This window comes from Pecten maximus, chromosome 19, assembly GCF_902652985.1.
Source record: "Pecten maximus chromosome 19, xPecMax1.1, whole genome shotgun sequence".
Lineage (NCBI taxonomy): Eukaryota > Metazoa > Mollusca > Bivalvia > Pectinida > Pectinidae > Pecten > Pecten maximus.
The window spans coordinates 15207252-15224951 of NC_047033.1; the positions used below are offsets into that span (position 1 = coordinate 15207252).

A 17700-nucleotide genomic window follows, 5' to 3' on the forward strand; every position below is an offset into this window, starting at 1 on the left:
ATGTGGGAGTTCCCAACCCATCTATGTGGGAGTTCCCAACCCATCTATGTGGGAGTTCTCAACCCATGTATGTGGGAGTTCCCAACCCATGTATGTGGGAGTTCCCAACCCATCTATGTGGGAGTTCCCAACCCATCTATGTGGGAGTTCCCAACCCATCTATGTGGGAGTTCCCAACCCATCTATATGGGAGTTCTCAACCCATCTATGTGGGAGTTCCCAACCCATGTATGTGGGAGTTCCCAACCCATCTATGTGGGAGTTCCCAACCCATGTATGTGGGAGTTCTCAACCCATGTATGTGGGAGTTCACAACCCATCTATGTGGGAGTTCCCAACCCATGTATGTGGGAGTTCCCAACCCATCTATGTGGGAGTTCCCAACCCATCAATGTGGGAGTTCCCAACCCATGTATGTGGGAGTTCTCAACCCATGTATGTGGGAGTTCACAACCCATCTATGTGGGAGTTCCCAACCCATGTATGTGGGAGTTCTCAACCCATGTATGTGGGAGTTCCCAACCCATCTATGTGGGAGTTCCCAACCCATCTATGTGGGAGTTCCCAACCCATCAATGTGGGAGTTCACAACCCATCTATGTGGGAGTTCCTAACCCATCTATGTGGGAGTTCCCAACCCATCTATGTGGGAGTTCCCAAACCATCTATGTGGGAGTTCCCAACCCATCTATGTGGGAGTTCCCAACCCATCTATGTGGGAGTTCACAACCCATTTTTGTGGGAGTTCCCAACCCATGTATGTGGGAGTTCCCAACCCATCTATGTGGGAGTTCCCAACCCATCTATGTGGGAGTTCCCAACCCATGTATGTGGGAGTTCCCAACCCATCTATGTGGGAGTTCACGACCCATGTATGTGGGGGTTCCCAACCCATGTATGTGGGAGTTCCCAACCCATCAATGTGGGAGTTCCCAACCCATCTATGTGGGAGTTCCCAACCCATCTATGTGGGAGTTCACAACCCATCTATGTGGGAGTTCACAACCCATGTATGTGGGAGTTCACAACCCATGTATGTGGGAGTTCCCAAACCATCTATGTGGGAGTTCACAACCCATCTATGTGGGAGTTCACAACCCATGTATGTGGGAGTTCCCAAACCATCTATGTGGGAGTTCACAACCCATCTATGTGGGAGTTCACAACCCATGTATGTGGGAGTTCACAACCCATCTATGTGGGAGTTCACAACCCATCTATGTGGGAGTTCACAACCCATGTATGTGGGAGTTCCCAAACCATCTATGTGGGAGTTCACAACCCATCTATGTGGGAGTTCCCAACCCATGTATGTGGGAGTTCCCAACCCATGTATGTGGGAGTTCCCAACCCATGTATGTGGGAGTTCCCAACCCATCTATGTGGGAGTTCACAACCCATGTATGTGGGAGTTCCCAACCCATGTATGTGGGAGTTCACAACCCATCTATGTGGGAGTTCACAACCCATCTATGTGGGAGTTCTCAACCCATCTATGTGGGAGTTCCCAAACCATCTATGTGGGAGCAGAGAATATGAAGGTAACATTTGGTTTAGGGTTACTGATAATCCCTTATCATTGAATACTCTTGCCTACAGATGGGGTTTGTGACGACGATGGATTTAGATGTAAGTCGTCTGGAGCCTGTATCCCACACCAGTGGGAGTGTGACAACGATAACGACTGTGGGGACAACTCGGACGAGAAACAATGTAGTAAGTTCTCAAGCTTCTTCTGTGCTTTTGTACTCGGTACTCATGCTTAATAATATCCTAATCATGGGGATACGTCAGTCTATTTAAAAGTAAAAGCAGATAAAACTGGAGGGGTCCATTGTGGTGTCAGGTTCACGACCTCCCAGCCTCCCTAGGTTTATCCCTGATAGATACATTTGATCAGTGATCTTATAGCAGTCTTTGCCCTCGAAGCATTGTGAATTGCTCTTTATGCTTTATACTGATTCCGTAGAAAATAATTTTGGTTCACTAATTCATCAATGTGCTAAGCTGTTTAAGTTTGGATACTGCAGCTTTCCTTCACCTCAAAAACCAGGCACATCCTCCAATAACCCTGGCTGTTAAAAGGACATTTAACAAAATAAACCAAACCAAACCTACATTACTTTGAATAATACCTTCATTCCTACATTGAATTATACCTTCATAGAATTATACCTTCATTGAATTATACCTACATTGAATGAGACATACTTTCCTACATTGAATAATATCTACATTCCTACATTGAATAATACCTACAATCCTACATTGAATAATACTACATTCCTACATTGAATAATACTACAATCCTATATTGAATAATACCTACAATCCTACATTGAATAATACTACAACCCTACATTGAATAATACTACAATCCTACATTGAATAATACCTACAATCCTACATTGAATAATACTACAACCCTACATTGAATAATACTACAATCCTACATTGAATAATACCTACAATCCTACATTGAATAATACCTACAATCCTACATTGAATAATACTACATTCCTACATTGAATAATACCTACAATCCTACATTGAATAATACCTACAATCCTACATTGAATAATACTACAACCCTACATTGAATAATATCTACATTCCTACATTGAATAATACTACAATTCTGCATTGAATAATACCTATATTCCTACATTGAATAATAGATGCATTCCTACATTTAATAATACCTACATTTCTACATTGAATAATAAACCTACATTCCAACATTGAATAATACCTACATTCCTACATTGAATAATAAACCTACATTCCAACATTGAATAATACCTATATTCCTACAATGAATAATACTACAATCCTACATTGAATAATACCTATATTCCTACATTGAATAATAAACCTACATTCCTACATTGAATAATACCTATATTCCTACAATGAATAATATCTACATTCCTACATTGAATAATACCTACAATCCTACATTGAATAATACTATAATCCTACATTGAATAATACTACAATCCTACATTGAATAATACTTATATTCCTACATTGAATAATACCTATATTCCTACATTGAATAATACCTATATTCCTACATTGAATAATACCTACATTCCTACATTGAATAATACCTACATTCCTACATTGAATAATACCTACAATCCTATATTGAATAATACTTTGTAAATACATTCCTACATTGGGTTTAACCCACATTCCTTCAAAAAACAATACCTACAATGCTACATTAAGAAAAACCTGAATTCTTACTCAGAATAATACCTTATTGTATACATGATTGTATTCCAGATTATACATGCGAGAGTCACATGTTCCAGTGTAACATGTCAAAGATGTGTCTCCCTCGGTCGTGGGAGTGTGATGGACACCCTGACTGTGCTAACAGCAGTGATGAAGGAAGCCATTGTAGTAAGTCAGATTCGTAATGGTGGAAAATGTGTTTTTTCTGAAAGTGAAAATTTTATGAAGATAGACATAGTTTTGCCATAACAGTTCTTTCATTTAGAGTGAAAGTTTTTATTGTAAATTTTGGTGTGATACTGGTTTGAAATCACAAATTTACCAGTTGATAAGAATAAAATAAAGAGAGTTACTTCAATGTCAAATGAAATGAAAAAAAAATTTACTTTGATGTTCCAAAAAATTAAATGTGAATTATTATCAGGATATCAATTTGAAATATGATCAAGTTCCTACCACACAATATGCTTCAGACCAGTTTTTGTGAGGTAGATATTTCTTATTATTTGTAGAGACGATAACCAGAACGTGTCAGGAGACCGAATACCTGTGTAACGATACGGGGCGCTGTATCCCAAAGCAATGGAAATGTGACGGGGATATTGACTGTCCAAACGGAGAGGATGAACGTATATCGAACGGATGTCGTAAGTGGAGAAAGTCCTAAGTAGTCTATATTACCTTGTAACATGTATAGTTAAATGATATGGTTATTTTAGAAATATTTTGTTAATTATATAGTTATTTAAAAATGTATATATATTTCTTGTAAAATTTGTCGAAGTAATATGTGTGAAAAGATTTCTTAAGGAATATATTTGAAAAGAAATGGTCATCAAGGTGCAAAGCCTGTTGTCATCAAATTGTTATTGTTGCTGAGGAAGAAATGAAAAATAAAGGGCAAATTTTATGTCTTTTGTAGTGATAAGTCTTTGAAACAACTGGGTTTTATTTTTAGCCCCAGCTCACTGTAAGAGGGATGAGTTTATGTGCAAGAATCGGCGTTGTATCCGGAACATCTTCGTGTGTGATCGGGACGATGACTGTGGAGATAACAGTGATGAACCAAACTCATGTGGTAAGCCAGGCTCTAGGTCTGTTAGTGATGTCGGCCATTGTTGTTGGTCTGTTAGTGATGTCGGCCATTGTTGTTGGTCTGTTAGTGATGTCGGCCATTGTTGTTGGTCTGTTAGTGATGTCGTCCATTGTTGTTGGTCTGTTAGAGATGTCAGCCATTGTTGTTTATCTATAAGAGATGTAAACCATTGTTGTTGGTCTGTTAGTGATGACGGCCATTGTTGTTGGTCTGTTAGTGATGTCAGCCATTGTTGTTTATCTATAAGAGATGTAAACCATTGTTGTTGGTCTGTTAGTGATGTCGGCCATTGTTGTTGGTCTGTTAGTGATGTCAGCCATTGTTGTTGGTGTGTTAGAGATGTCGGCCATTGTTGTTGGTCTGTTAGAGATGTCGGCCATTGTTGTTGGTGTGTTAATGATGTCAGCCATTGTTGTTGGTCTGTTAGAGATGTCAGCCATTGTTGTTAGTGTGTTAGAGATGTCGGCCATTGTTGTTGGTCTGTTAGTGATGTCGGCCATTATTGATGGTCTGGTAGAGATGTCAGCCATTGTTGTTGGTCTGTTAGTGATGTCGGCCATTATTGTTGGTCTGGTAGAGATGTCAGCCATTGTTGTTGGTCTGTTAGAGATGTCGGCCATTGTTGTTGGTGTGTTAGTGATGTCAGCCATTGTTGTTGGTCTGTTAGTGATGTCGGCCATTGTTGTTGGTCTGTTAGTGATGTCAGCCATTGTTGTTGGTCTGTTAGTGATGTCGGCCATTGTTGTTGGTCTGTTAGAGATGTCAGCCATTGTTGTTGGTCTGTTAGAGATGTCGGCCATTGTTGTTGGTGTGTTAGTGATGTCAGCCATTGTTGTTGGTCTGTTAGTGATGTCGGCCATTGTTGTTGGTCTGTTAGTGATGTCAGCCATTGTTGTTGGTCTGTTAGTGATGTCAGCCATTGTTGTTGGTCTGTTAGTGATGTCGGCCATTGTTGTTGATCTGTTAGAGATGTCAGCCATTGTTGTTGGTCTGTTAGTGATGTGGGCCATTGTTGTTGGTCTGTTAGAGATGTCGGCCATTGTTGTTGGTCTGTTAGTGATGTCAGCCATTGTTGTTGGTCTGTTAGAGATGTCGGCCATTGTTGTTGGTCTGTATAGAGATGTCGGCCATTGTTGTTGGTGTGTTAGTGATGTCGGCCATTGTTGTTGGTCTGTTAGTGATGTCGGCCATTGTTGTTGGTGTGTTAGAGATGTCAGCCATTGTTGTTGGTCTGTTAGTGATGTCGGCCATTGTTGTTGGTCTGTTAGTGATGTCGGCCATTGTTGTTGATCTGTTAGAGATGTCAGCCATTGTTGTTTATCTATAAGAGATGTAAACCATTGTTGTTGGTCTGTTAGTGATGTCGGCCATTGTTGTTGGTCTGTTAGTGATATCAGCCATTGTTGTTGGTCTGTTAGTGATGTCGGCCATTGTTGTTGGTCTGTTAGTGATGTCAGCCATTGTTGTTGGTCTGTTAGAGATGTCGGCTATTGTTGTTGGTCTGTTAGAGATGTCAGCCATTGTTGTTGGTCTGTTAGTGATGTCGGCCATTATTGTTGGTCTGGTAGAGATGTCGGCCATTGTTGTTGGTCTATAAGAGATGTCAGCCATTGTTGTTGGTCTGTTAGAGATGTCGGCCATTGTTGTTGGTCTGTTAGTGATGTCAGCCATTGTTGTTTGTGTGTTAGAGATGTCAGCCATTGTTGTTGGTCTGTTAGTGATGTCAGCCATTGTTGTTTATCTATAGGAGATGTAAACCATTGTTGTTGGTCTGTTAGTGATGTCGGCCATTGTTGTTGGTCTGTTAGTGATATCAGCCATTGTTGTTGGTCTGTTAGTGATGTCGGCCATTGTTGTTGGTCTGTTAGTGATGTCAGCCATTGTTGTTGGTCTGTTAGAGATGTCGGCTATTGTTGTTGGTCTGTTAGAGATGTCAGCCATTGTTGTTGGTCTGTTAGTGATGTCGGCCATTATTGTTGGTCTGGTAGAGATGTCGGCCATTGTTGTTGGTCTATAAGAGATGTCAGCCATTGTTGTTGGTCTGTTAGAGATGTTGGCCATTGTTGTTGGTCTGTTAGTGATGTCAGCCATTGTTGTTTGTGTGTTAGAGATGTCAGCCATTGTTGTTGGTCTGTTAGTGATGTCGGCCATTATTGTTGGTCTGTTAGAGATGTCAGCCATTGTTGTTGGTGTGTTAGAGATGTCAGCCATTGTTGTTGGTCTGTTAGTGATGTCAGCCATTGTTGTTGGTCTGTTAGAGATATCAGCCATTGTTGTTGGTCTGTTAGTGATGTCGGCCATTGTTGTTGGTCTGTTAGAGATGTCAGCCATTGTTGTTGGTCTGTTAGTGATGTCAGCCATTGTTGTTAGTGTGTTAGTGATGTCGGCCATTATTGTTGGTCTGGTAGAGATGTCAGCCATTGTTGTTGGTCTGTTAGTGATGTCGGCCATTGTTGTTGGTCTGTTAGTGATGTCGGCCATTATTGTTGGTCTGGTAGAGATGTCGGCCATTATTGTTGGTCTGGTAGAGATGTCAGCCATTGTTGTTGGTCTGTTAGTGATGTCGGCCATTGTTGTTGGTCTGTTAGAGATGTCAGCCATTGTTGTTGGTCTGTTAGAGATGTCAGCCATTGTTGTTAGTGTGTTAGAGATGTCAGCCATTGTTGTTGGTGTGTTAGAGATGTCAGCCATTGTTGTTGGTCTGTTAGAGATGTCGGCCATTGTTGTTGGTCTGTTAGAGATGTCAGCCATTGTTGTTGGTGTGGTAGAGATGTCAGCCATTGTTATTGGTCTGTTAGAGATGTCAGCCATTGTTGTTGGTCTGTTAGAGATGTCAGCCATTGTTGTTGGTGTGTTAGAGATGTCAGCCATTGTTGTTGGTCTGTTAGTGATGTCAGCCATTGTTGTTGGTCTGTTAGAGATGTCAGCCATTGTTGTTGGTCTGTTAGAGATGTCAGCCATTGTTGTTAGTGTGTTAGAGATGTCAGCCATTGTTGTTGGTCTGTTAGTGATGTCAGCCATTGTTGTTGGTGTGTTAGAGATGTCAGCCATTGTTGTTGGTCTATTATTGATTGCGGCCATTGTTGTTGGTCTGTTAGTGATGTCAGCCATTGTTGTTGGTCTGTTAGAGATGTCGGCCATTGTTGTTGGTCTGTATAGAGATGTCGGCCAATGTTGTTGGTCTGTTTGTGATGTTAGCCATTGTTGTTGGTCTGTTTGTGATGTCGGCCATTGTTGTTGGTCTGTTTGTGATGTTGGCCATTGTTGTTGGTCTGTTAGAGATGTCGGCCATTGTTGTTAGTCTGTTAGAGATGTCGGCCATTGTTGTTGGGGTCAGGGGGATGGGATGATTGTTTCCATTGATAACTACTTTATTATCTCACTCCTGACATTGTGTATATATCTGTTATCCCTTGTATATTTCTACTTTGCAGTATTCCATGCCTGTAAACAAGACCAGTTCGCTTGTAAACAGAAAGGAACCTGTATTGCTAAAAATCTCACCTGTAATGGTTTCCCGGACTGTCCTGACCATTCGGACGAGGCTAACTGCACTGCTGCGCCACCTTGTGGATCTGAAATGTCATTTAAGTGTAACAACTCCGAGTGTATACATATAGATACAGTATGTAACGGCAAGGACAATTGTGGTGATGCATCCGATGAACCAGAAAATTGTCGTAAGTAATGCTGCAGATCTCTTCTCCACAGATCACATCTTCCAGTTAATGATATTAGATTCTCACTTTCTCATTGCCATATATCTCTGAATAACCATTGATGTTTGTTCAATGATTTTGGATGCTTCATATTGTATAAAAATATATATAATTTTTGTTTTGACTTCTTAAATAATGTGTTTTACCTCTAATCATGTAATGTATGAGTTACAAAAATTGTATCTGAAGCTATTTTTTATCTGGATGATATTATTGTTAGGTTGATTAAAAGATATTTCTCAAATTACAAATGGGATCTGACCCAATTTGAAAATTATTAATCCATCTTCTCCCATATATACCAAACTGTTACATTTTAGTACCTATCTTGAATTACAACAGACATCAACGAGTGTGCCCCTCATCAGTTTATGTGCAGTCAGAATTGTACAGATCTCAAAATTGGTTACCAATGTTCCTGCTACACAGGATACAAGCTAAGAAATGATGGCAGGACCTGTCAAGGTATGTGACTTAAATATTTTTCAGAGAAATGTATATTCTTATTTTATTTTTAGCTCGCAGGGACGAAGTCCAGGTGACTATATTATTATACCCCAGTTTTGGGGTCTGTAGACAGCTAGGTTAAAGTTTTTATAAAGATACAGCTGATGTATTCGACCTGTGTGTTCCTAATGACAAGACCTTCCCATTAGTGCTACATTTGCAGACCTGCTGACCTTGACCTTTGACCTACTTTTAAAACATTTTTACCTTGGCAACATTATTGTACAAAATAGGGCTTTCATATCTGACATATGGTCCTTGTGGTAAGAACTTTCCACTTTTACTACATTTGCGGACCTGCTGACCTTGACAGTGACCTTTGACCTACTTTTAAAAAAATGCTACTGAATTTAAACCAACTCAACAATCTATATTGTCTTCTGGCAACTCTTGTTTGACTTTCAAGCAGTTTCATATCTATCAACCTGGATAAGTAATACAGTTTAAAAGATCAAGAAATGCTCCCTGATCATGTCAGGAGCTCCCTGATCATGGCAGGAGCTCCCTGGTAATGTCAGGAGCTCCCTGATCATGGCAGGAGCTTCCTGGTCATGGCAGGATCTTCCTGGTCATGTCAGGAGATTCCTGATCATGTCAGGAGCTCCCTGATCATGTCGGGAGCTCCCTGATCATGTCAGGAGAAGATTGTGGTGTTATTACTTCAAACAGTCAGGAAGAAAACAAATTTGTTTGTATTGTGTATATGATTTGACTGTTGCTGTTGTAACAGCCTTGATTGAATTGCTAGATATTTGTTTGTATATAAACTGTTGCCATGGTTACAGATATTAACGAGTGCCAGATGCTGTACCCTTGTTCCCACTACTGTCACAACACCCCAGGGAGTTACTACTGCACATGTGCAAACGGATACCTTCTGGCTGAGGACCGACATTCCTGTAAAGTCTATGGAGGTAGGTCAAGGTCAAGGTTTATTGTTTTACAATATCATGTCAAGGTCAAGGTTTATTGTTTTACAATATCATGTCAAGGTCAAGGTTTATTGTTTTACAATATCATGTCAAGGTCAAGGTTTATTGTTTTACAATATCATGTCAAGGTCAAGGTTTATTGTTTAACAGTATCATTTCAAGGTCATTTGTAAACAGTAACATAGGTCATTGTTGTCAAAAGTGATAAGGATTTCATTATCTATGTTATTAGCTCACCGGTTACGAGTAATGGTGTGCTAATTAATGCCTGTACCCCTGACGTCCGCGTCCGAGTCTTTGTTGTCACCAAAGCCCACTTTTAAAGTTTTGTCCAGCCGATGAGCCGCGCAGTCATTGATTGCACTTGCTTTAGAAAGGGAAATAAGATCTATAGAAAAATGTGATAGATTCTAAGACTATCAACAGGGTTAGCACGGCCTTGAGAAATTAAGCCTTGAATTTCACCTTGCACCTTGAAAATTGGTCTACAGCCTTGAAACATACTTGAATATTAAGGATTCATTAGGATAAGTGAAACCCTGACCAATGATCATTTGGATTCAACTTTGTCCATGACCCCGTCCCCTACAGATGTTAATAATTACCATGTCAAGTTGTATTTTGATCAAGTGGATAGTTATAAGTTGCCTTTTTGGTCTCTTGTTCCCTCTCAAGATGACTTAGATGATGGGTAAAATGGGCCTTGGATATTTAATTAGGACATTGAAAAAGCATTTAAAAGGCCTTGAATTTGGTTTGACATATTCCGTATGAACCCTGATCAACAGAATTCAATCTAGGGAAATTATAATGAATATTACAAAAAAATATATCTGCAAATGCATATATATATCAAAAATACTAATATTCTGTGTTTTACTTAACATGTTCTACAGAATGTGAGTACACGGTAGTTATGAAGATACATATATATTTGTGTGAATTTCAGAGGAGCAGCCATTCTTGATTGTGGCCAATCGCTATTATTTGAGGCGTGTGTCATTTTTCGGTATCGAGGAGAAGATAACTGAAAACTTAAACAATGCTGTAGCTATCGGCTTCAACCACAAGGAGGAGATGGTGTACTGGACGGACATAACGAGCAAGTCCAGCTCCATTAACAGGATGAAGATCTCTAACGGCACTAAACAGGTGAGAAGGGCATGGAAACTAACAGTACCATTCCATTAAACTCTTGTTATTCTTCTTAAATGGGAGATAACTCTACTAGCATTTATCTGTCCGGGGCGGTCACTAGCATTTATCTGTCAGGGGAGGTCACTCTGCGTTTATTCTTATGCAATATTGGTCATAATACACACCCAGGAAGTATTTATGTATCATTCAGAATTGTTAAACAGATTGTGAAAAACAAAAAAAAGTTTTAAATATTGAAAGACCCTCTTCACCAATTCCATTGTACCTTTTAAAGGGAGATAACCTCTGACTGAATGTTATAGGTAATACACAATACCACTGTAAGAAATCCAGATGGCCTGGCTGTCGACTGGGTCGGTAACAACCTATATTGGTGTGATAAAACCACGGACACCATTGAGGTTTCAAAACTGGATGGGAAATTCCGTAAAGTGTTGATCCGGGAAGGTCTAGAGGAGCCACGTGCTTTGGAGGTTTTCCCGGCTAAAGGATTCATGTTCTACACAGACTGGGGTGAAAAACCACACATCTCCAGGTCATATCTGGATGGATCTGTCACACAGAAAATCATCACGCAGGATCTCGCCTGGCCTAATGCCTTAACGATTGACTATGTGACAGAAAAGATTTTCTGGGCTGATGCCAGTTTGGACTATATTGCTATGGCTAACTTGGATGGCACGGAAAGGCATATGATCATAGACCGGGAACTTCCTCATACCTTTGCCCTTACAACTTTCATGAATTACATTTACTGGACGGACTGGGAGAAGGGCTCGATAGAGAGAGCGGAGAAATTCTCGGGGAAAAATCGTACGACTGTAGCCACAGTGGTTCATCGTCTGATGGATATTCAGGTGTACCACGAGATGAGACAGGTGGAAAGTAAGTTGTCCCCATTCCACACAGATCGTCAAAACAGATTGTAAGAAGGTTCAGATCAGTTTTCATCTGTAAATAATGTCACATCTATCTACTCTCATGGTTTGTTGAATATAGAAATGCTCATGAAAATGGAAACGAACTGCTAATATCATGTTAAAGTTTACTTCCTGTTTGAGAAAAGTCTACCCATGTATATTCATGGTCACTGCATGAACATCATTTAAAGTCAATAGTTATCAATCCGATGTAAATTGACAGCATTACTGAATTGGTATAAGTCAGCATTATTGATATTGGTATGTGCTGCTATTATTTACAGTGAATCCAAACCCCTGTGAAGATAATGGAGGTTGTAGCCATCTTTGTTTACTGCGGCCAGTCTCCAGACCTTTGGCCTTTTTGAGTTTGACTGCTGTGGAGCGTGTATGTGCTTGTCCTGAGAACCATGAGCTTGACCCAGATGGTGTTCACTGTTCAGCAAACTGCACCAGGTAGGTTTTTAATGTCAAACTATACAAGATAAAGAAAACTTTGTTACAACCCTAACTGATTTTTACCTTCATGGCAAACTGTATAGCAGTGAATTATAGATATATCTGACCTAATTATAGATATATCTGACCTAATTATAGATATATCTGACCTGATTATAGATATATCTGACCTAATCATAGATATATCTGACCAATAATTATTGATATATCTGACCTAATTATAGATATATATGACCTAGATATAGATATATCTGACCAATAATTATTGATATATCTGACCTAATTATAGATATATATGACCTAGATATAGATATATCTGACCTAATCATAGATATATCTGACCTAATTATAGATATATCTGACCTTATTATAGATATATCTGACATAATTATAGATAAATCTGACCTATAATTAATGATATATCTGACCTGATTATAGATATATCTGACCTAATTATAGATATATATGACCTAATTATAGATATATCTGACCTAGATATAGATATATCTGACCTAATTATAGATATATCTGACCTAAATATAGATATATCTGACCTAATTATAGATATATCTGACCTAATTATAGATATATCTGACCTAAATATGGATATATCTGACATAATTATAGATATATGTGATATATATTATAGATATATCTGACCTAATCATAGATATATCTGACCTACTTATAGATATATCTGACCTACTTATAGATATATCTGACCTTATTATAGATATATCTGACCTAAATATGATATATCTGACATAATTATAGATAAATCTGACCTATAATTAATGATATATCTGACCTGATTATAGATATATCTGACCTAATCATAGATATATCTTACCTAATTATAGATATATATGACATAATTATAGATATATCTGACCTAGATATAGATATATATGACCTAAATATGATATATCTGACCTAATCATAGATATATCTTACCTAATTATAGATATATATGACCTAATTATAGATATATCTGACCTAGATATAGATATATCTGACCTAATTATAGATATATCTGACCTAGATATAGATATATCTGACATAATTATAGATATATCTGACCTAATCATAGATAAATCTGGCCTATAATTATTGATATATCTGACCTGATTATAGATATAACTGCTGACCTATAATTAAAGATACCTGACCTAATTATAGATATACCTGACCTAATTATTGATATTGCTGACCATATTTATTAAAAATGTTTCCCTGTTTCCAGTTCCCAGATCCTGTGTGCTGCCAGCTCCAAGTGTATCCCGTTCTGGTGGAAATGCGACGGCCAATGGGATTGTGACGATGGTTCTGACGAACCAGGCTCTTGCTGTATGTCTCATTAAGTCGAACATCATTATAAAGCTCTCATAAAAGTGACTTAGCACTTTCCAACAGATCTTTTTCTGATTTACTAGCATCATCTTCATAAAATTGCTGGTGTTTCGTTGTATTTTAATACATTGTAAACCATGTATGATATATTGGAACTTACATATTTTTAACGATAAGTTAAATATGATGAAATCTTGATTGATTGTAGAAAAAAAATTCAATTAATGTTAGATGCTAATGAAAAGGAAAGGATTTAGAAGTGTTGTTAAATATTGATAAGGAAAATAATATTGCTGTTTCTATCCACAATTAAGCCCTTGCTAATCAACAAACCCAAAAATAATTGCAGAATTACCAGCTCTAACAGTAAGCTAAGAGAGGTTCACAAATTAGCTTTTCAAAAACTTGATACTAAACTTTTATTCTAGAGAGGAGGCAGACTTATTTGAGGATAAATACAGTACTAAACTTTTGCACTAGGGGAGGGGGTTTATTTGAGGATAAATACAGTACTAAACTTTTGCACTAGGGGAGGGGGTTTAAATGAGGATAAATACTGTACTAAACTTTAACACTAGGGGAGAGCTTAACTGGGCTTATTGATGATAAATACCGTACTAAACTTTTACACTAAGGGAGGGACTTATTTAAGGATTAAGGGGGGAGGGGGGGGGGGGGGGGGGGGCTTATTTTAGGGAAAAAAGTTCCAGTTTTTTACACAAGGGGAGGGATTTTTTTTTTTTTTTTTTCACTGCTTCAATTATAAGCACTATTTTAAGTTCTATAAATGCCTGCTTATTTGATATAAATTGTTTCCTGTATTGTTGACAGTACCCTACAACTGTAGCCATCCTGGTTTGTTTCGATGTGAAAACTCTTCAAAGGAGTGTATTCCACCATCTGACATCTGTAATGGCCAAGCCCAGTGTTCTGATGCCTCCGACGAAAAAGCATGTGGTGAGTGTATGGTGTGCTGGCGCCCGGTGAATTTTTGTAGGGTCGTTGACGGATAATTTCACATACCAGATTTATCCTACAAAACACCTACATCTTTTCTTGTAATAACCCACCCATATATATTTCAAAATTGACACTAATTACCTCACAATTTTATTTTTTTTTCATTTTACTGTTAATTTAAACCACCTCTTGATTTCCCGGAGACGCTGTATGTGTTAGTCCACTGAGCTCATTGTTGAAAGAATATAGTACATTGTACTTAAAAATCTAGAGATTCACTTTTAGCTCATCTTTTCTATGAACAGACTGTTCAATCAGCAAAAGACCGGTGTGTTAAGATAAATCAGAATTGGACCGAAGGTTAATTCAATGAGAGCATTATTCTCCTGACAATAACAAGCTGAGTGTATATACGCAACACATATCAAGTATATTAGCTGAAATGTGGATATTTAATGTAATTTTGACAAAGTTCAATTGACATTAATTACCAAAGAACATACCTAGGGATGTTTCACAGCTAAGATGTGGAATTCTAATGATTATATTAGGATTTAACTGACCACTTGTCATATAAAGTTAAATATAGGAGGCAGAAATTCTTAAATGAAGATTTTGTGTTTGTACAGACAAATTCCACTGCCTGGCTGGGTATAGAAAGTGTCCGAGTGATGATATATGTATTGAGGAGAAGAAGTTCTGTGATGGAATAGAGGACTGCCCCTCCAAGCTTGATGAGCAGAATTGTAGTAAGTTATCAGAACCTTTGATTTACATTTTGTTGGGTATTGTATATTTTGTGACATTGTGCAATCTAATTCAGTGATTACAAAGTTTGAATTCAAAGGTTTTGAGACCAGTCAGAAAACAACCTGGCCGACAGGCAGCCATCTTGTATTTTGACAATTGAAGTTTGTTATCGCTATTTTACAGAAGGTACTTCTGGTATTGCATTTTGGGACCAATCCGAAAACAACATGGCCGACAGACAGTCATTATCGCTAAATCTTAAATTTTATATATAGGTTCCCCTTGTTTGAAAAGTACTAGAGGGCTGCTTCTGAATTTACACGGATTAGTAAGACTTAGAGGAAGGGAAAAGTAGAGAAAAGATCAATCTGACATGGAACCTATAAAGATCATTCAATGGTGGGCGCCAAGATCCCTCTGGGATCTCTTGTTTGTTTGAATTTTATTTTGGGAATTCAATTAATCAATATAATCTGTGAGTTATTTCCCTTTCAGCCTATAGTTCCTGCGAGGCTAACCAATTTCAGTGTAGCAACCAACGCTGTGTACCGTACGTGTGGAGGTGCGACACAGATAACGACTGCGGGGATGGTTCGGACGAGCCGGAGAACTGTCGTAACATAACATGCATGAACGGATACATCAAGTGTGTCACAGGCCGTTGTATCCCGTCAGACTGGCAGTGTGATGGAGACGTAGACTGTGGACCTGAGGACAATTCCGACGAGGACAATGATAGATGCAGTATGTTTACGATTCAAATGACCACATTAGCAAATACAGAAAAAATATTACAAAGTTTTATGTTATTAATAGAAATAAAAGTTAAGGTATTATATATTAAAATCTTGTTAATCAGGAAACTTTTGAGGATGTCCAAAATTACTAGTTCACCTATCATTCCCTTAGGTCAAGCTGATATTGGCTACATTGTGACATATATTGCTCAAATCATTAAAATAATTCTGGAAGTCCCTGACAAATTTCTTCATTCTTGATTATATAATTGAAATCAAAATTACTTCTGGAAGGTAAAAAAAAATAATTCAAGTGTATAGATATAGCATAAAATAACTTCTATGTAAGAGGTATATATATATACAGTACATTGATATTGGTTATTAATAGCCATTTTGCTGGTGACAAGCTGGAACCTGATTTGGAAGCTAGGCTATGACCTGATACCAATATAATCAATACAGGCTAGGACACTAGATGGAGATACATTAATATTACAAGTTGTGTGACCTTAATCAATAAGGTACAAGGTGAGGTTTGTATTCAATTGTAACTTTCTTTTTCTTTTCGTAGCTAAAACGACCTGTGAGCCGACCTACTTTCAGTGTGATAACATGCATTGTATCCCGTCTCGATGGCAATGTGACTTTGACAATGACTGTCGTGATGGCTCAGACGAGAAAAATTGTAGTAAGTATTTATTAAGTAATCTATTGTATCTGACAGATTTGTTACATCACCGTAATTGTGACAGCTTATTATACATGAGGGTTACATCACCGTCATTGTGACAGCTTATTATACATGAGGGCTTACATCACCGTCATTATGACAGCTTATTATACATGAGGGCTTACATCGCCGTCATTTTGACAGCTTATTATACATGAGGGCTTACATCACTGTCATTGTGACAGCTTATTATACATGAAGGCTTACATCACCGTCATTATGACAGCTTATTATACATGAGGGTTACATCACCGTCATTGTGACAGCTTATTATACATGAGGGCTTACATCACTGTCATTGTGACAGCTTATTATACATGAGGGCTTACATCACCGTCAGTGTGACAGCGTATTATACATGAGGGCTTACATCACCGTCAGTGTGACAGCGTATTATACATGAGGGCTTACATTGCCGTCATTGTGACAGCTTATTATACATGAGGGCTTACATCACTGTCATTGTGACAGCTTATTATACATGAGGGCTTACATCACTGTCATTGTGACAGCTTATTATACATGAGGGTTACATCACCGTCATTGTGACAGCTTATTATAGATGAGGGCTTACATCGCCGTCATTATGACAGCTTATTATACATGAGGGCTTACATCACTGTCATTATGACAGCTTATTATAGATGAGGGCTTACATCGCCGTCATTATGACAGCTTATTATACATGAGGGCTTACATCACCGTCATTGTGACTTATTATTCATGAGGGCTTACATCACCGTCATTGTGACAGCTTATTATTCATGAGGGCTTACATCACCGTCATTGTGACAGCTTATTATACATGAGGGCTTACATCACCGTCATTGTGACAGCTTATTATACATGAGGGTTACATCACCGTCATTGTGACAGATTATTATACATGAGGGCTTACATCGCCGTCATTGTGACTTATTATTATACATGAGGGCTTACATCACCATCATTGTGACAGATTATTATACATGAGGGCTTACATCACCGTCATTGTGACAGCTTATTATACATGAGGGCTTACATCACCGTCATTGTGACAGCTTATTATAGATGAGGGCTTACATCAATGTCATTATGACAGCTTATTATTCATGAGGGCTTACATCACCATCATTGTGACAGATTATTATACATGA

General features: G+C 38.3%; 1 protein-coding gene across 1 annotated transcript in view; it reads left to right on the top strand.

Moving 5' to 3' along the window:
• LOC117317934 (prolow-density lipoprotein receptor-related protein 1-like) overlaps positions 1-17700 on the top strand; it is a 228137-nt gene that overhangs the window by 173090 nt on the left and 37347 nt on the right. Inside the window, exons 45-59 of the mRNA XM_033872903.1 lie at positions 1600-1716; positions 3292-3411; positions 3756-3890; positions 4202-4321; positions 7774-8019; positions 8401-8523; positions 9351-9479; positions 10447-10649; positions 10958-11540; positions 11860-12031; positions 13278-13381; positions 14216-14341; positions 14974-15093; positions 15590-15838; positions 16406-16522. Coding sequence (XP_033728794.1) covers positions 1600-1716; positions 3292-3411; positions 3756-3890; positions 4202-4321; positions 7774-8019; positions 8401-8523; positions 9351-9479; positions 10447-10649; positions 10958-11540; positions 11860-12031; positions 13278-13381; positions 14216-14341; positions 14974-15093; positions 15590-15838; positions 16406-16522 — 2664 coding nt within the window. The remainder of the gene's footprint in view (positions 1-1599; positions 1717-3291; positions 3412-3755; positions 3891-4201; positions 4322-7773; positions 8020-8400; positions 8524-9350; positions 9480-10446; positions 10650-10957; positions 11541-11859; positions 12032-13277; positions 13382-14215; positions 14342-14973; positions 15094-15589; positions 15839-16405; positions 16523-17700) is intronic.